Here is a 25,875-nt window from a genome sequence, read left to right as displayed (position 1 = left end):
CTCAGTGCCTTGGTGGATCCTTCAGGGTAAAACTGGAAAGACAGACCACTTCTTTCTAGTCTGCTCAGCATCTTCATGAGATAAAATGCAACCCAATCTCAGCAATTCCTGCTGTCCTCAAATTCTGGCTGCACCACTGAAGTTAAATGCAAGCATAAACTAAATCCCACTGGATTGAAAATGGTCACTTTGTCTTTACAAAGTTAATAATGATAAGGGGAAAGAAAATACATCTTGGCATTTCTTTTCATGTCCTCCATCCTGGTAAGAATAACAGGCATGTTTTTTTTTTTTCCTTCTGTTTTTCTTTTCTGTGAAACTGTAAAATGAGAATCTGTTTAAAAAGGACACTTAAAAAAAGTCACTTGGCTTATATTGCACTCATTCAGAAGGTTTAAGCAAAAATATTATCTAGAAACATAAGTGACTGGTTTTTCCACAATAGGTGGAATTAGAAAGAGCCTATGCCAAAGTGCTACCGTGTGGATGAAATCCAGTTTGCTCAGTTTCTTCTTCTGCACTCCCACCCAAGTCTTTCTTGGGAGAGGCCAAGTTGAACGTGACTTCTAAAAGGCAGAGTTGGCTGCAGAGAGGGGACTTCAGAGACAGGCGAGGGAAGTATAATTCACAGAATGTGGAAAAAGGACGGATGGCAGGGAAAGGCAAGGTAATGCTACTATCAAAACGACATCAGATGACTTTGTTTCAGTTAAGTTCATTGGGCCACATTTCCTAGACCAGAAATACAGAGATCCAATCCCTGAAACACCATGACCACTTCAAAAATCCAATAGTACCATGACCAAGCACGACAAACGGGGACCCCTCACCATCATAGAGCAAGTTATGCTCTATGGGACATGCTAAACAACCTCTCACTTTGGACATTAAGACCCGTTCACACTCAGCAACATAACTGAATTAGAGTGGAAAGAGTATACCACAAAGCAAGAGAGAATTCCAATGGAAACCCAGGTATACTTACTTTGGCAACACGAGAATCTGCACAATAAAGATGCAGAAGAATATGAGGCAAGCACAGGTCACGTAGTACTTGAATGCTGGCAGTGCAGTGGCTCGGTACTAAGGGGGAAAATAAATCATTAAAAGTGGTTCTCAAAGAGAAGGGCTGCCGACATTATCTAGCAACCTAATGGTAGAAATTGTAGACCGTGGCAAGAATAAGCAAAGGATGATGGTCCTTATCTCTGAGGTAGTGGGCAGAAGCCTTCGGCCCTCTAAATGATGAATAAGTGACTTCTCAAAACCACGATGTGAACGAGTGGAACTCTTCAGAAACCCTTTAACAGAGGGTCAGATCCTTCCAGTACGGGGAGAAGGGGCACCTGACCAGAAAAAGGTGTGACTCCAAGGGACAGATGGCCCCTTCGGGTGCCTAGTTCCTCTGCAGGTCTGGTGCCTGTAAACAGGGAACGGCTTTTCACATAATAGTAGTTTACCGCTGAACAGTATTGAGGGAAAGCGAGGTTATTTATTCATGTTGAGGTCTTATCTTAATGCTCCCTAGAGGTGGTGAGGACAGTGACAGACGGACAAGTCCTGGGGCTCTGGTGCAGGGCCGTGATCGAGCCCTGTGCTTGGGCGGGGGTCACACGGTGAAGGGGCCCAGGCAGCAGTCTACCTGGGACGGCGCCTGCTTGACACAGGTGCATGCAGTGCGGGGCCACACCTGCGGCAGCCACCACGCTGCCGAAGGCGGTTTCTACCTCGTGTGGCCGTGCCCACGCGCAGGCCCCCTAGAGGTCTCCATCTTTCACTTCATGTCATCCTTACACCCTCGTGAGGCAGTAGCTGTGATTGTTCCTAGCGTGGGATGAGAGACCTGCAGCCTAGAATGAGTGAGTGACAGTCCAGGAAGATGCAGCTCGATCATCGTGAAACCAGGGTTTCCATCGTGAAACACAGACCCGCCTCGAGCGCATCCTCCCAGTCTCACAGCTACATGGCCTTGCAAAAGAGGGTTTTATAACACAATGACAGGAAATAGAGTCTGTCATTCAAACTTCCCGAAAATACTGACAGGTTGCAGTAATTATACTTGCACAGACTGTTACCGAGTCAAGGGAAACACATGTGTTTCTTGGATTTTAGCTTCAGAAGGGCTGTCTGCAGGAGCTCCAGTTTGTCCACTGGCGTTTGTCTTCTGATATGCCTCATTACCTTTTTTTTTTTTTAAGATTTATTTATTTATTTATTTCTCTCCCTTTCCCCCACACCGGGGTTGTATGTTCTCTGTGTCTATTTGCTACGTCTTCTTTGTCCACTTCTGTTGTTGTCAGCGGCATGGGAATCTTTCTTTTTTTTGCATCATCTTGCTGTGTCAGCTCTCCGTGTGTGCGGCACCATTCCTGGACAGGCTGCACTTTCACACTGGGAGGCTCTCCTTACGTTGCGCACTCCTTGAATGTGGGGCTTCCCTCCGCGGGGATGCCCCTGCGTGGCACGGCACTCCTTGCGTGCATCAGCACTGCACATGGGCCAGTTGCACACGGGTCAAGGAGGTCGAACCGCGGACCTCCCATGTGGTAGATGGACACCCTAACCACAGGGCCAAGGCAGCTTCCCCCTCATTACCTGTGATGGTGTGAACTGTGTTCCCCCAGAAGGCACATTTATGTCCTCAACCCCTGTCCTATGAATGTGAACTCATTTGTAAAAATCTTTAAAGATGCTGTTAGTTAAGATGAAGCCAAACTAAATAGGGTGGGCTGTAATCTAATCTGACTGGTGTCCTTATAAGAGGAAATTTGGACACAGAAAGAGAAAGAGGGAGACAGAGACAGTGAGAGAGCAAGACCCCTTGACTTCCACCCTCCAGAACCATGAGACAATAAGTTTCTGCTCTTTAAGCCAACTGTCTACGGTACTTTGTTACAGAAGCCCTGGCAAACTAGGACACTGCCTCTTAAGGAGCAGGCCAGAGATAAGTGGCCAAATGGGAGCTTACATCTTTATGCTCTCGAACATTTGCCTTCAAGTTGGTCTTTGCCAATATGTACACATGGGGAATGTTAGCAAGAGCTGCATTTTTAAATGATCATCACTTTCCAGTTTTCAGGAATATCTTTTTGGTGAATTTTGTGACTTGACAGTCAGGAGAATTTACTCAGTGATGAAGTAGTACTAGCACAACCACTGCAATGTGAGCTCTATGGATTCAATTGAGCTCTTATCAGGGCTTTATGCAGAGACATGAGTTGGAATTGCCATTGTGGTAGTATATACACTAAAAGGGACTTCTATGTGGAAGGAAAGCATGTAGCATTTAAAGAGTAACTAGCCATTAAGATTTGTTATTCAAGGATGAGGTGGTCAATAGTAATAAATTACATCAAACATCATTTTGGAAAACAATGGAAACAAACATTTTGGAAAACATCCTAAGTCCCTTACTTAGAAATATGCAATTGATATTCTTGACCACTAACACAATAGAAGTTCAATCCAATGATTCATTTTGCAAGGAATTTTGATATTTCCTTTCGGTATTTATAAAACAATGAACTGAGTTTTCTCAAGGAACTTTTAATATCAGTACAGTGGCTGCAGAAAATGATTTAATAGCTTATTTCAAACTAAGCCTGTAATTATATGGTTGGAGATGGAAATTACCTCTAACTCTTGTTCCTTTTCTAGATCAACAAAAATAAAAAGCTAATGAAATAAAGTTGACTCAGAAGAATGCTTGTCCTTTCTACAATAGTTACTGAATTCATTTTAGTACATACATGCAAAGGTTGACATGTAAGAACTGAATATCTGTCCGTTGGTTCCCTGAAACAGTTCTTACTTTAGGAGTCATACTACAACATATAAGAAAGTATTAAGATCCAACACAACTTAAAAAATTGGGTTCAAATTTTCCTGAACGCTGAATCTGAATCTCATATTTCTGGCAAAAATTTTAAAAATCTGTGTAAAGACACTGTCAATTGGTCAGAAAGGATTCTACTTTCTTTTAAAACATTTTCTAAGAACACTTTGCATTGAGAAAGCCAGTGTCAGCTCCTGGTGCTTTCCCTTAGCCCAAATCAGGAAAAAAAAAAATTAGCCACCATTTATACCAGGAATGTGGAGATTGGTGGCTAGCCGAGGATGGAAACTGGGTGACAAGAAACATTATAAATCAATATATGCATTAAAGAACCACAAAAAAATTCCAAAGAGTTCTCATATAATTAGAGGAAGTTTAAAAGTCATATGTAAATAACATGAGCACACTCTAATGAAGGATTTTTAAAAAAAACTAACATTTGAGTAAAAACAATTGATTTAAAAGAAAAACAGCTTACTTCTTTCTCTAGTATTTTATTATAGAAAAGCAATGAGATTCTCTGGATGTCTTCAGACTTGAGCCATTGCCTGGAAATAAAAAGGACAGACACATCATAAAACTAAACATCGGGAACTACTTGTTAAAAATGACTTGCATTCCTCCATCTTGATTATAAGCCTTCCCAAACCAAATACTTCTCAAAATGTATAATGCCCAACAACTGGATATAGAATTTAAAGAATGCTAACAGCATTTCCAAGTAGAAAATTCATAGGCATGCCCTGCCCTCCTTGGAAAATTCTATATTACATATGATCTGTCATGTCAAATTTAAACTCAAGTTCTCCAAATTAAATAACTAGGGCTATGCCATCAAAAAGATCCAAGCACATCAGTGAATTTGTTTCCTGGTGTTTTTCTGAAATCACATGGTAGTTTCATCTGAAGCATGTGGTTCATGGGCTAGTCTCATTTTTCTTAGCTTATAGAAAACAACCCATCATAGAAAGATCAGAAAATATCTTCCACACTTAATGAAAATACATACATTACAATTTACCCATTTATACAAAGTAAACATAGTGTTTGAATACAGCTTTCAAAAAATTGGTAAAATTCTAACATAACAAGCAATTGGTTCAGAACTCTAGCATAATACGTTGATGAAAACAAATGCAGACATGCATAAATGCATCCCTCTCTTTGAGATGTTGAAAATTAAAAATTATGTGGAAGTGTGCATTCTTATATATTCACAGACTTTTAGAAATGTGTTTGCAGAAAGAAGCTGTGAGTAGAGACAGACCTAAGGACAAAAAAAAAAAAAGTCACCTGCCACTTGAATACTTTATATAATTGCAAGATAAATATTCGCATAATGCCTGATACAGTCACACATTTAGCAATAAAATAAACACACACCTCGTGAAGTAAGGTGCTTGAAATAGAAAGATACATTTTATATTCATGAGTTCAGGAATGTGAGAAAAAATCCAAATCTATGCACAAAAAAATGTCTAGATATAATTGTCAAAAAACATACTACTTTTCTCCAAAGAGGAAATACAAATAGCCAAAGAACACATGAAAAAATGTTCCATATACTAGCTATTAGAGAAATGCAAATCTAAACAACAATGAGATGTCATCTCACACCACGCAGAATGGCCGTTTATTGAAAAGCAGAAAACAAGTACTGGAGAAGATGTGGAGAAATAGGAAAGCAACTTCACTGTTGATGGGATTGTGGTGCAGCCTCAGTGGAAGACAGTTTGGCGATTTCTCAGGAAGCTAAATATAGAATTACCATATGATCCAGCAATTTCTCTACTAGGAATGCATCCAGAAGAACTGAAAACTTTGACATGAATAGACATCTCCACAACAATGTTCATAGCGGCATTATTCACAATTGCCAAAAGATGGAAACAACTCAAGTGTCCCTCAACCAATGAAAGGATAAACAAAACATGGTATATACATACAATGGAATACTATGTTGCAGTTAGAAGAAATGAAATTGGGACACATATGATAACATGATGAATCTTGAAGACATTATTCTAAGTGAAGTAGGCCGGACACAAAAGGACAAATATTGCATGGTCTCATTGATATGAACTAAATATGAATAATAAATACATGGAGTTAACAAGAGAAAGGTTGAGAAGAACTACAGAACTACAGATGCTTAGTGTATTTAGAAGTTTAAATTGACTGTAAAAGAGTGGAAGTGTATGGTTGATGGTAACACATTACAGTGAGTAGCAGCTGATTTATAAATGGGATTGTGGCTGAAAAGGGTAGTCTGAGGATGTAAATGTCAATTTAAAGAAAGCTAGAGAATAATCTAGGGACTAAATAATACAGTGAACACAGAGGTGGATGAGAATTGTGGTTGATGGTACAGATGCAAGAGTGTCCTTCTGTGAGCTAAAGTGGATGAATGTCACTATTGCAGGGTGGTGGAAATGTGGAGAAGCATGGGGAAATGCAATTTGTGTGACCTATGGACTGTGGTTAGCAGCAACACTGTAATATTCTTGCATCAATGCCAAAGACGTACTGTGTTGATAATGGGGGGGTTATGGAAAAAGTGTGCCAAATGTATGCTATGGACCATAGTTGGTATTAACAGTCTGATGATATTATCTCATAATCTAAACAAATATTCCACCATGGTGTGGTGTTTTGGTGATGAAGTGTTGTATGGGAATTCTACACACATGCATGATTATTTTGTAAGTTCACAACCTCTGTAATAAAAATATATTTTAAAAAATAGTAGGGTGGGTTGGAAAAAATACATTGAATATAAGATATGGGCTATAGTTAGTAGTAACTTTTTTATTTTTTAAAAATTAATTTATTGAAATATATCAACCACACACAAACATGCATAAACAATAAGTGTATAGTAATAGTTGTGAACTCACAAAACAAACATATATAACATCATACAGGTCTCTCTTAACTCACCCTACCACCAACACCTTACATTGTTGTTGAACCTTTTTCACTAATGATTAAAGAGCATTGTCAAAATATTACTACTAACCAAAGTATTTTCCCCCAACCCTCCTATTATTATCTTCATGTCATTTATATATGAGCATACATAAACAATTAAATGTATAGTAAAAGTTGTGAACTTACAAGGCGAACATGCATAACATCATATAGGGGTCCCATACATCAACCCTCCACCAACACTTTGCATTGTTGTGAGATGTTTGTTACAAATTATGAAAGAATAGTGTCAAAATCTTACTACTAATTATAGTCCTTATCTTACATTTGATGTGTTTTTCCCCCAACCCACCCTATTATTATTTTTTAAATATATTTTTTATGACAGAAGTTGTAAACTTATAAAACAATCATGGACATGTGCAGAATTCCCAAGCAACACCACTTTTTTAACACACCACACTGTGGTGGAACATTTGCTACAGATAAGATAATATCATCTGATTGTTACCATGTCCATAGGATACATTTGGCTCTTATTTTCCATACTGCCCCATTATCAACACACTACATCTTTGCATAGATGCAAGATTATATTACTATTGCTAACTACAGTCCATACCTTATTCCAGATGTATTTTTCCCATGCGTTCCCAACACCCTGAAGTAGTGATATACATTTGCTCTAGCTCACAAAAGACACTCTTGCATCTGTACCATCAACCACAATTCTCATCCTCCTCTTGGTTTACTATGCTATTCAGTTCCTCGATTATTCTCTAGCATTCTGTCAACTGGCATTTACATCCCTAGACTACCATTTTCAGCCACATCACAATTTATAAACTAGCTATTACCCACTATTTGTTACCATCCATTCTACACATTTCTACACGTTTACAGTAAAGTTAATTAAAACTTCTACATATATTAAACATCAGTAGTCCATCTCAGTCCTCTCTTATCTCCATTAAGAATCTACCACCTAACACCATGTCTTGAAGATATTTTCCTACAATTTCTTCTAGGAGTTTTATGGTTCTTGCTTTTATTTTTAGGTTTTTGATCCATTTTGAGTTAATTTTTGGATAAGGTATGAGATAAGGATCCTCTTTCCTTTTGGTTATAGATATCCAGTACTTTCAGCACCATTTTGCTAAATGGACTGTTCTGCCCAAGCTATATGGGTTTGACAGGCTAGTCAAAAATCAATTGACCATACATGTGAGGGTCTGTTTCTGAACCATCAATTTGGTTCCATCGGTCTATGTGTCTGTCTTTATGCCAGTACCATGCTGTTTTTACCACTATAGCTTAATAGTATGATTTAAAGTCTGGAGATGAAGGTTCACTTTTCCTTTTAAAATGTTTCTGGCTAATCAGGACTCCTTACCCTTCCAAATAAGTTTGACAATTGTGTTTTCAATTTTTTTTTTTTAAATGCTGGTGGAATTTTTATCAGGGTTGTGTTGAATCTGTATATCAATTTGAGTAGATTTGACATCTTAATGATATTTACTCTTTCAATCCATGAGCATGGAATGTTCTTCCAGTTACTTAGGACTTTTTTGATTTCTTTTAACATTGGATTGCAGTTTTCTGAATACAAGTGCTTTACATCTTTGGTTAAGTTTATTCCTATTTGAGTTTTACCTGTCATATTTTATTTTCACCACTCTTTTGACACTTTTAATTACTTTTATTGCTATAATTTTCATTCCCAGACTCTTTCCAGGCCCCTCTCTCCTGTCTTTTCATTTCAGGCTCTAGCACACTCTTTAGTATTTCCTGAAAATCTAGGCTCTTGCTTAGAAATTCTCTCAGTTTCTGTTTACCTGTGAATATTCTAATTTTGCCCTCATTTTTGAAAGACAGTCTTGCTGGATATAAAATTCTTGGCTGGAAGTTTTTCTCTCATAGTATCTTAAATATATTAGACCACTGTCTTCTTGCCTCCATGGTTTCTGGTGAGAAATCAGCACTTAATTGTATTGAGTATCCCTTATATGTTATGCATTTCTTTTCTCTTGCTGTTCTCAGAATTCTCTCTTTGTCTTTGGCATTTGACATTCTGATTAGTTTGTGTCTCTGAGTTGGTCTATTTGGATTTTTTCAGATGGGAGTATGTTGTGCTTCTTGGACATGGATATCTATGTCCTTCAATAGGGTTGGGGAATTTTCTAACATTATTTCTTTAAATATTCCTTCTGCCCCTTTCTCCTTCTATTCTCCTCTGGGACACCCATGACACATATGTTTGCACATGTCTTGCTGTCATTTAGTTCCCTGAGACCTTGTTCAATTTTTTCCATTCTTTTCTTCATCTGGTCTTCTGTATGTTCGCTTTCAGAGGCCATTTTTCCAAGCTCATGAATTCTTTCTTTTGCCTCCTTAAATCTGCTATTATATGATTCCAATGTTATAAAAATTTCATTCATTGCACTTTTCATTACCATAAGATGTGCTATTTTTTGTCTTTATTTATTTTTTAAATGTTACATTAAAAAAATATGGGGTCCCCATATACCCCTCTCCTCACCCTGGGTATACATTAAACCCCAGCACCAACTACAGTTCTGGTAAAAGTAACAGGAGAGGCTTGTGGACAAAGATCACATCTGAGTCCAGCTCCATCACACAGAGACACAAACTCCAAAGTAGGGTCAACTGACATGGACCTGAACTCTATCTTCTGCTATTTTTCTATGCATGCTTTCAAATTCTTCTTTGTGCTCATCCAGTGTCTTCTTAATATCCTTAATCTCTTTAGCCATATCACTGAATTTGTTAAGGAGATTTGTTTGAGCATTTATGATTCATTGTTTCAACTCCTTTATGTCATCTGGACTTGTGCTGAGCTAGCCAGCCTCCTCCTGCCAGAGTGGGACTGAAGTCTAGACTAGGGCTGCAGGCTGATCCGGATAAAAGAAACCAGTTCCTACCATCCCTGTGATATTTGGTCAGCCAGGTTTCCCCTTAGGCTGGGGGCAGAGTCAAAATGGTGGCCACCGGCCTCTTTCCGACTTGGACAAATTCATACCCCAGCTGTTCCCAGCGTTATTCCTTAGCCATCCAAGTCTACCAATCAGTAGCTGAAATTGGCAGGCAACCCACCTCCTCCTCCCCCGTTTTTGGGAAATGTTGCTTCTAATTCTTGTCACAGAACAGCTCCTGGGGCAGCTCGTGCCACCAGAGTAGGACAATCACCAGCCTCTGCAGCGTAGCTGGCAATTTCTCAGAGAGGCTGGCACAGGTCCCCGCAGCTTCCTCCCTGCTGGAGGTGGCACTGGGGCCTAGGCTAGACCTGCAGTCTCACCTGGATGGGAAGAAGCCGGTCCCCACTAGCCCTGGGATCCTCAGTCCGCCCTGCTTCCCCTCGTGCTAGACATGGAGTTAAAATGGCGGCTCCTGGCCTCTTTCTAACCTGGACAGGCTCAAACCTTAGCTCTTCTCAGGATTATACTATAGCCCACTGAATTTACTCATCAGTAGCTGAAGTTGGTGCCCATCCATCTCTTCCTCCCCATTTTGGGGAAGTGGAGCTTCCAATTCCAGCCACGGAACAGCTCCCGAGGTAGCTTGTGCCTCCAGTGGAGGATGGGCACTGGCCTCCAGGGTGTGGAGCCTCTACTTACAAGTCTTCTCTGCATACGGGCATCTCCTCCTTCTACTCCTTCAAGGACATGGCAGGATGCTCTTCTGGCCTCCTGGAGGCCCCACACAGGTGATCAGCTAGCTCCAGAGAGCTCTGGGTGTTTGCTGACTGCCCTGGAGCAGGAGCTGACTCTAGGAGCTCCTTACTCTGCCGTCATCTTGCTGTAATCTCCTCAGTAGTAATATTTTGATGACGCTTTTGTATAGTTTGTAGCAAAGGTTTTAAAAGAATGCAAGGTGTTGGTGGAGGGGTGATGTACGGGATCCCTTTATGATATTATGCATGTTTGTTTTATAAGCTCACAACTATGACTATACACTTATTGTTTATGTATGTTCATTGTGAATGATATACTTCAAAAAATATATTAAAAAACGCACTACTGACTAGCATGAATCATAAGTCATTAAGGAATTTATATTTCTATTTTACTAATTTTTCTTAAATAAATACTTGGATAATTAAAAAATATAATAAGCCCCAGTATATATATATGTTTATACAAGTATATGTGTATATATATATATTTAGACCTAAATCTGCATCTATAGCTACATCTACATATATATATCTGCACAGGCATACTTTGGAGATATCAAATATTCCATTCCAGACCAGCCCAATAAAACTAGTATCGTAATAAAGCATGACACATGAATTTTATGGTTTCCCCATGCATATAAAAGTTATGTTTACCTTACATTGTGGTCTATTAAGTGTTCAGTAGCATATGTCTAAAAATTGTACATACCTTAATTAAAACGTGACAGAGACTCAAAGTGAGCACTGCTATTGGAAAAATGGTGCTGGTAGACTTGTTTGATGCAGAGTTGCCACTAACTTTCAATTTGTAAAAAATGCAGTATCTGCTAAGTGCAGTAAAGTGCAATAAAACAAGGCATGCCTGTGTTATATCTATAGCTACCTACACCTATACCTCTACCACCTTTATCTATATATTCAGAGAATTTAGATTAGCACATTAGAGAAAAAATTATGTTTAACGTGTATTTCCAAAAAAAATTCATACATGTGGAAACAATTGTTAATTTACTTGATTCTTTAAATATAACACTTTTCCAATCCATTGGTGGCATTTTTACAAATTTTGACATTCTGAGATAAATTTAGGAAGTGAAGGGAGAAAGTCTTTGAGGATCCGGGAAAACAGGCCGAGTGAAGTACAGCCACCTCCCTGATTCAGAGGAAGGCGTCGAAATGGGAATGAAGTTTAAAATGATGGGCCAGGACCAATCAATCCCTTAAGTTAACCCAGGAGGAGGGAAGTGGGCAGTCTGCCCGAGGGCCTGCTGCGTGGGAGCCCTGCGGTGCCCCGGCTCACTGCACGCAGGTCACTATTGGCTCGACTCTCCCAGGTCACCGGACGAGGGACGGTGCGCTTCCAGCTGTGCCGGAGAGGCCGATCCTGGATTCCAGGAGGATCGCCGTGAAAAGTGGCAGCAATAAAAGTACTTTTTGATTCCAGGTTGTAAGCTTTAGGTCTCAGTAAAATAAACTTTTTGGAGTTTCTTACTATTGTGCGAGCTTTAGAAACATGGTATTGTTCTGTTTTATGAGACAAATTGAAGGAATCGAAGGTTGGTTAATACCAAAAGGGACAAAAATAAAATAAATTTTAACCATGCTCATTTTTAGTCCTGCATTCTTATTAGTGACTATCGAACTATGTATAATGCATGCAGGTAACTTATTTAAAACGTTTTCCTCCTTATTGAGAAAAGAAAATCTAATTTAAAAATGTTCCTGGATACTATCAGCTTGGAAATGAGCGCAATTTATCAAGTGGAAATAAAATTAGCTCCTCATTTACGGCAGTGCCCCCATTCTCCCAGATCTAGGTGTCGGTATACCTGTCTGTCCTTCAGGTGCACAGCAAGTGCTCCAGTCCAGGGCAGGCGTCCTCTGCCCCCTTGCCTGGCACCCTGCTCCGTCCACCCCCACTGCCTGAATCCCAGCCAGATGCTTCCCCTGCCTTCTCTCTTCCACAGCCACTAGGGTTTGCCTGTGGCTTCTTCATTGTTAAAACAGCTGACCGAATTCCTCTTACCTTGTCCTCAGAATTCAGCAGAGAATGTTCATCCCACAGATACAACCCATTTCCGTGAATTCTTTGGGGTGGCTTCAGCTCCTGTCACTGACTTAGAGGAAATCCAGACATCTATGCCTGTGTTTTGGAATGGGAAGGATCCATGGGGCTGATAAGGGGCAGTGTTTTGTTTGTTTTATCTGGAATTGGTAGTCCACTGACTGTGGGGTGGAGGGAGCCCTGTGTGTCTGCTCATGGTGGTCGGACGTTTCTTCTGACCGTAGAGCTTGCGCCATGGAGGAAGGCAACGGCCTTGGGGCTCCTCATTCACTTCTGCTAGACTGTTTCTCACTAGGCCAGGAGCCAACGAAGGAAGTTTTAAACAGCCTCGAGGAGTGGAGCAGAGGTACACCCCCGTGCTCCTGAGAATTATTCTGGAATGGTTGAGCCTAGCTAGGCGTGGTGGAGGGGCCTGGCCTGGAGAGCGGGGCCTGGGTGGAACCCTCGCCCAGGCCGCTTGTCACATTCGGGAAAGTGCTCTCCGGACCCGGCTGCAGTCAAGGGGGGCTCTCCGTGCGGAGGCTCCATCCTGAGACACCCTTTCCTGGCACCCACTTGCTCCCTCACTACCATCCACTCCTGCACATTTAAGCCTGGCCTCGCCCACTCTCCCTTACCTCACCAGCTGCTTTCCTCTTTCACAAACAGGGGTGTGTAGCGCCCCACCCCGCCCCTACCTCTTGGCTGCTGCGGGTGTGTGTGTATTTAACAGGCTCGGGGGACCGAACAGGCCACGTGTCCCTGCGGGCAGGCCCTACAGAGCGCACCCTCCGGGGCAGCCTAACTCCCCACACCCACCGCGCTGCGGGGTGAAGGGCTGGGGTCGGCTCATGGCGCCCCCCGCAAAGCCTCCGGGGGTGCCGAGGCAGCTTCTCTCTCACCGTCCCCCCACCTGCCCCGGCTCTGGCCCTTCCTTGGGGTGTGGCTGTCTCTGACCAGGGTCCGCAGGACCCCCGCCTCAGGTCCCCCCGCTGTGATGCCAGGATGGAGCCGAGCCCACACGTGGCCCAGGACCCTTCCAGGGTGCTTCTCCCAACCCCTGCAGGCCGGCCCCCGGGCCGCTGTCCAGGGGCACGAGCCGCCAAGCCTCTCACAGGGGCCCCCAGCAGACCTCCGCGTCTGCGCCACGCTGGTGCCCCTGCCTGCCGCTGCCCCTAGCTGCCCGTGCCCCCTGGCTGCCGGTGCCCCTGCCTGCCGCTGCCCCTGCCTGCCGCTGCCCTCTGGCTGCCGGTGCCCCCTGCCTGCCGCTGCCCCCTGCCTGCCGCTGCCCCCTGCCTGCCGCTGCCCCTTGGCAGTCGTTGCCCCCTGCCTGCCGCTGCCCCCTGCCTGCCGCTGCCCCCTGCCTGCCGCTGCCCCCTGCCTGCCCGTGCCCCCTGCCTGCCGCTGCCCCCTGCCTGCCGCTGCCCCCTGCCTGCCGCTGCCCCCTGCCTGCCCGTGCCCCCTGCCTGCCGCTGCCCCCTGCCTGCCGCTGCCCCTAGCTGCCCGTGCCCCCTGCCTGCCCGTGCCCCCTGCCTGCCGCTGCCCCTGCCTGCCCGTGCCCCCTGCCTGCCGCTGCCCCCTGCCTGCCGCTGCCCCCTGCCTGCCGCTGCCCCCTGCCTGCCGCTGCCCCCTGGCTGCCGCTGCCCCTGGCTGCCGCTGCCCCTGACTGCCGGTGCCTCCTGCCTGCCGCTGCCCCCTGCCTGCCGCTGCCCCTTGGCTGCCGCTGCCCCCTGCCTGCCGCTGCCCTTTGGCAGCCGTTGCCCCCTGCCTGCCGCTGCCCCCTGCCTGCCGCTGCCCCCTGCCTGCTGCTGCCCCCTGGCAGCCGTTGCCCCCTGGCTGCCCGAGCTCCCGGCTGCCGCTGCCCCCTGCCTGCCGCTGCCCCCTGCCTGCCCGTGCCCCCTGCCTGCCGCTGCCCCCTGCCTGCCGCTGCCCCCTGGCTGCCGCTGCCCCCTGCCTGCCCGTGCCCCCTGGCTGCCGCTGCCCCTGGCTGCCGCTGCCCCTGACTGCCGGTGCCCCCTGACTGCCGCTGTCCCTGACTGCCGCTGCCCCTGCCTGCCGCTGCCCCTGACTGCCGCTGCCCCTGGCTGCCGCTGCCCCCTGCCTGCCCGTGCCCCCTGCCTGCCGCTGCCCCTGGCTGCCGCTGCCCCTGGCTGCCGCTGCCCCTGGCTGCCGGTGCCCCCTGACTGCCGCTGCCCCTGCCTGCCGCTGCCCTCTGGCTGCCACTGCCCCTGGCTACCCGAGCTCCCGGCTGCTGCAGGCCCCTGACTGCCGCTGCCCCTGGCTGCCGCTGCCCCTGACTGCCGCTGCCCCCTGACTGCCGCTGCCCTCTGGCTGCCACTGCCCCCTGCCTGCCGCTGCCCCTGGCTGCCGCTGCCCCTGACTGCCGGTGCCCCCTGGCTGCCGCTGCCCCTGGCTGCCGCTGCCCCTGGCTGCCGCTGCCCTCTGGCTGCCACTGCCCCTGGCTACCCGAGCTCCCGGCTGCTGCAGGCCCCTGACTGCCGCTGCCCCTGGCTGCCGGTGCCCCCTGGCTGCCGCTGCCCCTGGCTGCCACTGCCCCTGGCTGCCGCTGCCCCTGGCTGCCGCTGCCCCCTGCCTGCCGCTGCCCTCTGGCTGCCACTGCCCCCTGCCTGCCGCTGCCCCTGGCTGCCGCTGCCCCTGACTGCCGGTGCCCCCTGGCTGCCGGTGCCCCCTGGCTGCCGGTGCCCCTGACTGCCGGTGCCCCCTGGCTGCCGCTGCCCCTGGCTGCCGCTGCCCCTGACTGCCGGTGCCCCTGGCTGCCGCTGCCCCTGGCTGCCGCTGCCCCTGACTGCCGCTGCCCCTGACTGCCGGTGCCCCCTGACTGCCGCTGCCCCTGACTGCCGCTGCCCCTGGCTGCCGGTGCCCCTGGCTGCTGGTGCCCCCTGGTTGCTGTTTCTCTTTCGGACTCTCCTTTCCTCCAACACTGAGCTCAGGTGTCACGGCATCCAGAAGGCCCATGACCCTGCAGGGCCCTGCTGGGGCTTTCCCTCCGAGTCGCTTCCCTCTTCACAGACGCTCACGAGCCCTCGGGGGTCCCTGCCTTCCTCCTTCCTTAGACGATGAGGCTTGTGACGGGAGAGGCTGCACCTGTGTCTTGGCATGCCCAGTGCCTTGCCAACGCCTGGCACCCGCTCAGCGTTGATTAACTGCTTAAGTGGATACGTGAATGAATAGGTGGAAATCTGCATACATATAACTTTTCTGTCACCAGCAGGAAACAACTAAATGGCACAGCAAGTCTGAGTCCTTATCGAATCCTCAAGTGGAAACTCAAAGAAGAGCAGCAAAACAATATATAAAAGAAACAAGAGGAGCTAATGAGGAAGGCGAACAAAATGTGATTGAAGCTAATAAAATGGATGCATAAAGGGGCCCCTTAAAAACTTTTTCCCCTTCGTTTTTTCAGTACTGTGTAGCATTTTTTTCCTGTTTGATTTCTGAAATTGTCTGGGTAGTTACAACATAAACAATTACACCAGTGTTAACCATTACTTTATAATAAAACTAAAACACAAAGGTGGTAACTAAACATGCATTTGAATACTACATGATACAAAGCAAAGAGCAATTCTAAAGTTGCCTTGGCAAAAATAAAGCAAAGCCAAGGATGTCACTTTGTACATTTCCTTTAGTAGGAATGCTCTAGAAGATAGATACAAAAATGTTTTAAAAGGTAGGAATCCTGCAGGAAGACACACTGAAGCTGATCTTATAGGTTCTTATTATTAAAAAACTTTCTCAGAAAATAGAAGTTCTTCTTCCCATGTTGCATTTTATTTTGGTGCCTCATGGGGTGTTTGCTGCTATTTTCTCTAGCTGAATGAACATATCTTTCCACCTATATTAAATGAAACCAGTTTCCACCTCAGGCATTAGCTGCCAGTGGAGTCTCGGCATCGCTCCTCTTGGTGATGTGTCTAGATTTCAAGTGGGCCAGAGCTGAGGCTCTTGCTTGCAGTGGGGGCCTTGGTGCTCTGAAAAGTAGAGCATTTATCAGACACCTGCTGGTGTGGCCTGGGCTCTTGGACAGGTGGGTTGGCTTCGTCCATTTGAAGCAAAGGAAGGGCCTCTAGGCAGGTGTCAATTCAACGTGCCAGCATCTGAATTGCAACTCTGGTCTAGCCAATAGACTTTATAGATACGTATGTACTTATACACACACACACACACACACTACATACATAGTAGATACATACACACTTAGACACTGTCATGTGTCCAATCAATATACTTTATAGATATGTATGTATGTCACACACACACTACATACATAGTAGATACATACAGACTTAGACACTCTCAGTGTGTCCAAACAATATAATTTATAGATACGTATGTACTTACACACACACATTACATAGTAGACACATAGACACTTAGACACTCTCATGTGTCCAATCAATATGCTTTATAGGTACATATGTACTTCACACGCACACTACATACACAGTAGACACGTACACACTTAGACACTCTCATGTGTCCAACCAATATACTTTTAGATATGTATGTACATACACAAGCACACTAAATACATAATAGATACATACACACATAGGCACTCTCATGTAGTTCTTTCATAAACTCTGTCAATTTTCTAAAATAAATACCTAGAAGGAACAATCTATAACAGGCGTGCATTTTGCAAATCTGCATATTATTAATAAATGTGGCCTTTTAACTTAATTCTGCAGGCAGAGAATTCTAGGTAGAAATCATTTACACTTTTATGAGTCAGCTTTTGTGATAAAAATTGAACAGGTTTTCATAAGGATGGGAACTTTTCCATGTAGGGTTTTCATTTGGGCCTAGTGATATTTTCATTACAATCCAACAAACACTTATTGAGTGCCTAATGCATACCAGGCACCATAATGCATTATCTATGGACTGGCTTCCTTTTGCCTTGTAGAAGTTCTGCTATGATGTATATAACTAAGAAGACCTCCAAGGCTGATGAATGTGATCATTCTTTCCAGGCCATGAAAGCCACGACCTTCTTTAGCTCCCCCAACCTCTTCCCCTTCTCTTGGACTATTTAAAGCTACAACAGTCGTTCTTTGCTTCATAAGATTGAAGTCAGTTTTCCTTCTACTTCCCCTCATGAATTGAGACTCAAGACCCCTCTTCTAGGATTCAGAATGCAGTATCTCCACGTTCTCTGACCTTGAAGGGGATTAGATGCATTTTGAATGTCACATAAAACAAGTTAAAGATTTTCTATAATATGATCCCTTCTGATCTTTTAAAAAATATTACTTCCTGATCATATAATGCTGGGGATTTTCTCTCTACATTTATATCTCATGTTGCTTATCAGCAATTTATTTAGAGAGTACATTTTCTAGGGAAGAATTACATTTTGAAAAAGATGAAGCACTATTAACAAAAGCTATTATTAGGGACAATGGAGGTGAAAATAATGAATTATCTCAGGAAAATTGGCTTTATCATGATAAGTATATTTCAGAGTTTGTGGTGAAATACTTTTGGAAAATATGACACTTTCAGTTAATAGGGTTTGAAATAAGAGATGAATGATAATTTGAGATTAGAAAGTACTCACTTTTGAGCATTGATTCCATCAATTGCCTGAATCATCCTTTCATTCAATTCTTCTTCAAATCTTTTCTTTTGTGACTTGGTTCTACATGAAAAAGGAATATTATTGGTAATACTATTATTACTAAAATCAATATTAAGCCTGTTTCTATGATGCAAAAACCTCTGTCTAATTCTGTCATTAGAGTAAAAAGAGAAAAAAGGAAATAACATTCTGTAAGCAGCTTTTTCTCTATTAATATTAGCTACTCTGTGGATGGAGCAAATCGACTAGAGATTGTGGTACAGCCAACCTGCCACTGTACTATTCACTCAGAGTAAAATTATACCAGGCACCAAAAAAGCACTGAAAGATATGTAGTTGGGTTTGAGAACTTTCTCTTCTAAGAGATGCATTAGCCTTTGACTCGCTGGCTTTGGGATTTTATTTTATAACAGACCACACTGCCATGGGGAATTTCCCTGCAAGGATGTGATTTGGTTTGATTGACAAGACAGTTACTTCTCATGATTTCCTGAGTCAGCTTTCAAGAATGTACAGAACTACAATCTTATTTTTAGGCATATTGAAGCTTAATTGTATATATTAAATGTTCTCCAGTCTTCCAAAATGCCATTTTCAGAAAGTGCCACTTGTATCTGTAGGCCACTTTAAAAGAGTTCCCTTACTTGCACTTGGAAGCAAATAATCCTCAGCTTTATAAATAAACAATACCAAAATAATAAGAATTTCTTCTCTTAATTTGACAATTAAAAGGATAAAATTGAAGAAAGGGATAAAATGGAAATAATACCTATTTTTAAAAAGTTAAATATATATTGCAAAGACTTAAAGCACAGCATGCCTCTTGCCAGCTTGCACCAACAATCCTGTGTTTAGAAACGGGTACAAGGATTCTGAATTACCCACAGGACAAAACACTTTGCTTCTCTGTGTTCTGGTTTTAAATTGCTAATTGAACAGGCCTTCTAATCTGGAATAAAAACACTTTTCTGAGTTCAGAGTCACCTCTAGCTATGGATAACTGTAGCACTAATTATGCAGTGTCCCATTTATCTGTAATTCAGTCTCACAGAATTATCATTAACGAGTGGATGGATGTTCTAATTCAATCATCCTAGTTTTATGGATTTGAGCTTTCAGGTTGTGCCGTGTGTAGAGAGGCCAAGGGCAGTGTGGTTGGTTGAATCTGCACCCAACACAAACATGCCCTGAATCTTCACCTGCGGGCCTGTGGGTGTGAGCCCATGGCGAATAGGATGTTTCCAAGTTGATGTTTTTAGTTAGTGAATCAGGGTCCTACTTAATCCATATTCCAGGAGGCCTGATAAAGAGAAGAAACCTGAAGCCAGAAGTCGGGAGAAAGCCAGAGGAAGAAGCCACAAGTCAGTGGAAACCAGAAGAGCCAATCCAAGGAAAGAGAGAGCCACGTGAGGGGAGGCAGGAGTGCGAGGCAAGGAGCCCAGGACTGAGGCAGCCAGTGTTGGAATGCCGCCGACTCCGGGCAGGAGGCATGGCCTTGTTGATGCCTTGATTTTGGACTTTTAGCTCCTGAAACAGTGAGCCAACAAGTGCTTGCTGTTTAAGCCAACTCCTTGTGTGGTATTTGTCATAGCAGCCTGGATGACTAAGACAGACCCTCTTGGTTCTAAAATCAGGATGACATTATGTTATGCATCTGTAGATATTAAGCCATGAATGAAGAGGTTTTAGCATACCAAATTCCCAGCTGTTTTAAGAAGGCAGATGGCAAGTCTTCAGTCTTATGCTCAGGGCTAAAATGGTGCCTGTTCATGAATCTCTTCTGCAGATTAGTTTAGATAATACCCACGTGGTGCTCGACGTGGTTACCATGACACATGGAGCCTTTGCGCCTTATTATGTATGGTTTGTATTTGATCATTTTCTGGACAACAGTCCTGAACTGTGAGGCCAGCTTGTGGGTCAAGCTGGAGGCCCAGAGAGCTTTCATAACTTAGTCAAAGGGACAAAGCTGGGAGGTGCCAGGGAACCCTGGATGAGTCTGACCTGAAAGCCATGCTCTCTTCAGGCTGCCATGAGGCCACAAGGCTATCAAAGACCAAGAGGAAAGTGGGGTAAATAGGAGAGGCTCCTGTAGAGTGGGCAGGAGAGGAGACAGTCAGGAATGCAGGCTTTGGGAGTCACTGTGCCTGAACACAAATCCTGGCATCCCCCCTGCCAGCAGGTAGGCTCAGGGCAATTCTCATAAACCCCAGTGCCTCAGTTTCTTCCCTTCTGGAACGATCATGGCAATAACACCCACTCAGAGTAATGCTGGGGGGATTAAATTAGATTTTCCACGTGCTTACACACAGAAAAATGGTAACTATTATCACTATCTTCCAGGCAGCTCTCATCCCAGAAGACTCTGCCCCCATAGAGTGTGAGGGCTCAGTGGTGGATGCATTTCCCACTGTAATTTTAATAAAGTGACTCTTGAAGCATAACTATGGCCAAGGTGAGAGAGATAAAAGAAGTATCAGATAGCCACAGAAAAGCATGCAACTTCAACGAACAGTTAGTCCTAGAATTGCCTTGGAATGTCGGAAGAGGCACACATTCTCGAGGCATCCAATGGGGGCCACAATATTCCTAAAACGAAGTTTTCTTTAATATGACACATGTCACTTAAAGGTAATACCCTAAATCCACTTATCCTTATGACATAAGGACTATAAATGTTACATATCAACGTTAAAATTTCTGATTTTGTACAACATACAGATTAGAACAGTTTACAACAAATAAAGTCACATAGAAGGATTCTAGGATAATGTGCACTATTACCAAATTTTGGCAGGTAGAAATTTAATCCTGTTTATTTTTATTTAGATTTATTTTTTATTTATTTCTCTCTCCTTCCCTTTGCCCCTCCCCCAGTTGTCTGCACTCTGTGTCCATTTGCTGTGTGTTTTTCTGTGTCTGCTTGCATTTTTTTTTGTCAGCAGCACTGGGAATCTGTGTCTCTTTTTGTTGCATCATCTTGCCATGTCAGCTCTCCTTGTGTGCGGTGCCACTCTTGGGCAGGCTGTGCTTTTTTCGCATGGGTGACTCTCCTTACAGAGCACAGTCCTTGCACGTGGGGTTCCCCTATGCAAGGGACACCCCTGTGAGCCACGGAACTCCTTGTGCGCATCAGCACTGCACGTGGGCCAGCTCACCACATGGGTCAGGAGGCCCTGGGTTTGAACTGTGGACCTCCCATGTGGTAGGCAGATGCTCTATCTGTTGAGCCAAATCTGCTTCCCAATCCTGTTCATTTTTCAGTTGGATACAATAAATATTCTACAAGAAAATATGTTGGCCCTTGCATTTTTTTTTCTTTTGTTCTTGTGAAACAATGGATACTTCCAATAAATTGATCTCCCTGTGGGGAAGGGGAAGGCTGACTTGAGTTTTCATTAGTTATCTTAATGTTTTCAATAAGAAAAACTTTAATTCAGACCAATGTTAAGGTAAAATTAGTGCCAAAAGATAGAGGAGCATGAAAAAGGAAAAGGATTAGTGTAAGTTATTTTATGGTAGATGGTAGTGTAGATATTTGTGGGAAGCTTTTCTCCCTTTTGAGTTTGGGGTTGGGGAGGGCTTCTTTTCATTCTGGAAAGGCTCAACTTGTGCCTTTATCTCTAGGATGCAACATAAAAATGTAATTTTAAGCAGCATTTCATTTTAAGGCAATTCAATTTTCATTTTCATATTAAGAAGAGCCATTCCAAGAAAACAATTTAATGTTCCAAAGTGCTAACAAGGGGGTGTTTTCCCTTTCCCTCTTTTAATACTAATAACTTGATACTAAAAATCCTATTTTTAGAAATGGAAAGCAATTTAATAGGACTTTTCACAAGTAGCTGCTATTTTAGAAGAAGTAGCCATCAAATAACTATAGCTGATGATAATTGCTCTCAGAAAAAATAAAAAAAAACAATAGGCCTTCCAAAATTAGAGTGTGGATGATATACCATACCTTAAGGTGCGATTTTGAAAATTATGCTGACCCATGGGTACATCCTATGGGAAAAAAATTTTATTAGTTGCCAGAAGCATGTTTCAAGAAGAATGTTGCAATGAGAACAATGCATAATATATTTATCCTTTTATTGTGGAAATTATCAAATAATTGCCCACATAGAGATAAAGAGCTTAATCATAACTGTTAAACAAGGCTAAAAACTTAATTTATATTATAGTAAGAATGTTGACATAATATATATAGTCCAGATGTTAGAAGCATCAAAATTGTTGTCTGGGTTTAAAAATATACATCCTGATGTTTGCAGATATGATTTCAGACACTGATCTACAGGGGAATATTATTAAAGTTACTGCAGACAACTTACAATTATGTCCAAATGTAGTTTGGTGGCAGACAAATATTTAAAAATGATTTAGAAACAAATATAACCACATATCTATAGCAAATCCTTAATACCATAGTGGGCTGTTAAGAAATGGTACCCATTGGTTAAGTCACAAGAAATCATGAATCCCTGGAAAAAAGAAGAAATCAATGTATGAGGGCTGATAGTTCCTGAAGGAAGAATGAGAAAACAATGGTCAGAGTTTATGATGAATAACAGATTTTAAAAATAATAAGACTTGTTTTTACACATTGTGGTGGACATGAAAATGAAAGAAGGAACCAAGTATTTCCCAAGACCCTTCAATTGCTCTTTGGACGGCTGAGATTAGATTAGAAAATGTTTTCAGCCTAGAGAAGGGCAAGGTATTTTAAAAAAATAATAATTGAACTCCAAGTTTTATTATATAATGTAAAATAATCCATTATTCACCAGCTCTGTCAATATTGAATCAAGAAACAATAGGGATTTGCATAGGGAATTAGATTAAAGTCATAACATGATGGTAATGATAGTTGCTTGTCTTTGGCATGTATCTATTAGAAGACAATGGAATCTTTCTGAAAGTGAGAAAGATAAACAATCAGTAAGAGTGGTAGAGGCTTACTGAGCTAACTAAAGCTTCGGGAGTTTTTTTTTTCAATAGGGAGTACCAGGGCGTGAAACAGGGACCTACTACATGTGAAACAGGTGCCCAGCCGCTGAGCTACACCAGCTCCGCAAAGCCTTGGGATTTTAATAAGAGATCCTATATTGTTGCTAAGGCTGCCCCTTGGCTTGCATTATGACTGGTTAAGAAAATTGAGTTATTTAAGAGGTCCTCTGATTTTTATTAACACTTTCCTGAAGCTTGAAGCTAGACAGGTCCAAAAATATCTTGAGGACCATTTCCCTGACGTCAGATTAAAATCAGTGTGAAGTCATTCCTGCTGTCCCGTGCTCAGGTATCAAGGGAAAGCAGTCACTCTTGATTCCTAAGACAGTAAAGCTTGATGAGAAATAAACCATCCACAACAACAGCCCCTGGAAAAGGGAAACCTGTCCTTCACAGGTATACAAAAGAAATACCATAGAAAATCACATTCAAACATTTTATGTGATCCTTATTTCTTAAAAAAAAAAAAAAAAAAGGCTAGAACAAAAAGAAAACCACCAACTAACCAACAAGCAGTTGGCGTATAATTAATCTCAATAAAAGTTGTGCTTATAAGCCATAAGGAAAATAATAAATGAAATCTTAAGGCAAAATTATCCAAAGTATTTTTTTTTTCCGTACGAGTAAGAGAAACATTGGCTTTTATTGACAAGTGGAAATACACTGTAGGATGCTTCTCCTCTAACTGGCCTCTGACTATAGGAATACCCCAGGCCTCCATCCTTGGATCTCTCTTCTCTAGAAGGTCTCACCCAGCACCATCAAATACCATCCAGAATCCAATGGCTCACATCCTCATCTCCAGCTTGGACCTCTCCCCTGAGCTCCAGACCTGCATGTCCACCTGCCTCCTTGTTAGCCACACTAAGATGTTTAAAAGACAAATTAATTTTAACATGTCCATTAGTAAACTTGATTTTTTTGCGTTAAAGAAACCTAATTCTCCCCTCTAGTATTCATCTTCTCAATTAATGGCATCACCATATTTCCCAGTTTTGCAGCCATAAACATTTGGGGTCATCTTCCATCCTCACTTTAACACACACCCACCCTTTCACCAAGTCCTATTAGGTCGGTTCCAAATTAGGTCCTGAATTTCTTCTTCTGTTTCTACTGTTAATATCCCAGCTTGAGAGGACAACATTGTCCCTTGGATCCCTGCCATAGCTTCCTAATTTGTCTTCCCTTCCACTTCTGCTCCATTATTCCAAAGCACCAATTATACTCTGTCCTTGCCTTGCTTAAGATCCTTCATTACACTTAGAATGAAACATGAGTGCTCTACCTTAGCGTACCTTAACCCTGATGACCTCCTTCTCTTGATATTTTGCTACTCTGTTCAGTGTTCATGACACTGCAGCCCAACAGCCTTCTCTGTGTCCCCAGAATACACCAAGCTCAGCTCTGAAATCTTAGGGCCCCTGAATTTACACTTCTCCCAGATCATGTGGCCACCTACTTCCCCAGCTTCTTCATCCTCTTCTTAGAGACTTCCCCAGCCCTCTCGCCTGCACTAGCCACGTGCTTGTTGACTATCTGACAGATCATGGCCTTCTTTCAGATCACGTTTACTTTTTAGTTAAAAAACAAGAGAGGAAGATTGAGAGGACAGATATAGCAAAGTCAAAACAAGAAGGCTAAGCCCCTAGCTCTTGGGCTTGGGAGTGTAATCCTAAGATGCTGGGAGCTAAGGGCATGGGGCTACTGTGGGTTTTGCTGTGTGCTGACCTGGCCTTATCCTTGGTGGGTCAAAGGCCATATGCACCTGTGACCCAAAAGAGGGGGTGGTGAGCTCAGAGCACCTTTTTTTATACACTGCTAAGTGGGCTAATAATTATCACTGAATGTTTTCCCTTTCCAAAACCTCCAGTTCCTTCCATGCCATGGGTGCTCAACAAAGGAGAGGGCTGGTAAACATCCTCGATGTGACTTAATGTGCCCTGGATATCGACCTTTCTGCACGAATAGGAAGGTGGACGTCCTCTGTGTTGACATACATCAAAGAGGCAAATGGCCATAATTCCTAATTACTGCTTGAAAGAATACCTCAGTTTCAACTAAGACTCAGCTGGAATTGTGGACTCGTTTTAGTGACATTTCAGAAGTTCAAAGACGCTATGAGAAATGATCCCATCTGTGAGTCTACGTGCCCTGAAACTGGAAGGCCCATGGGACGTTGTTGCTCCTTGGAGGCCTGGTGAAGGCTGTGGAGCTTTGCAACAGATGCCCCACAGATGGTGGGAGGCAAAGGGTCTCTGCAGAAGTGGTTCTCAAAGTGTAATCCCTGGAGCAGTAGCATCTGCATCACCTGGGGACTTGCTGGAAACAATTCCAGAGCCCAACCCAAGACCTACTGGCTCAGGACTTCTGGAGGTGGTGCCCAGCGATCTGTGTTTGGGCAACGCAGAATCAATCTCCGAGTGATTCTGACACCCACCTCAGAGTTGAGACTGCTATTCTACCAACAGGCCAGTGGCAGGTAAAGGTGAACATTCTGAAGCTAATGCTCAAGCAGGCAGTTTTCTAACATCCTGAGCTAATTCAAAACAGCTTCTTGAATAACATTGACCCTGCCTTCTGGAATGCCCATAGCTCATCTGGAGATGGAGATGGAGGAGCCTGAAAAAATGGCTTCCTCGAGCAATGTTTTAGCAATACACTCCCAGATTTGACCAGGGCTGATGGAGGAAACACTGAAATACTGGGCCCACTGTACAGCTGCCTCTTACATCAGACAACGCCCATTTCATCCT

At 43.6% G+C, this 25,875-nt stretch overlaps 1 protein-coding gene across 2 annotated transcripts in view; it reads right to left on the bottom strand.

The window, feature by feature from the left end:
* The window catches only part of ADCY2 (adenylate cyclase 2), a 455,060-nt gene that overhangs the window by 108,634 nt on the left and 320,551 nt on the right, over positions 1 to 25,875 (bottom strand). For both annotated transcript variants that reach the window (XM_071207382.1, XM_058306528.1), the window contains exons 11-14: positions 22,074 to 22,117; positions 18,092 to 18,172; positions 4,314 to 4,383; positions 986 to 1,083 (exon numbers count right to left, since the gene is read on the bottom strand). In XM_071207382.1, the coding sequence (XP_071063483.1) occupies positions 986 to 1,083; positions 4,314 to 4,383; positions 18,092 to 18,172; positions 22,074 to 22,117 (293 nt within the window). The remainder of the gene's footprint in view (positions 1 to 985; positions 1,084 to 4,313; positions 4,384 to 18,091; positions 18,173 to 22,073; positions 22,118 to 25,875) is intronic.

The sequence above is a fragment of the Dasypus novemcinctus genome, chromosome 2, assembly GCF_030445035.2.
Source record: "Dasypus novemcinctus isolate mDasNov1 chromosome 2, mDasNov1.1.hap2, whole genome shotgun sequence".
Classification (NCBI taxonomy): Eukaryota; Metazoa; Chordata; class Mammalia; order Cingulata; family Dasypodidae; genus Dasypus; species Dasypus novemcinctus.
The sequence above is the reverse complement of the archived record's forward strand: the minus strand, read 5'-3'. Positions and strand labels throughout refer to the sequence as shown.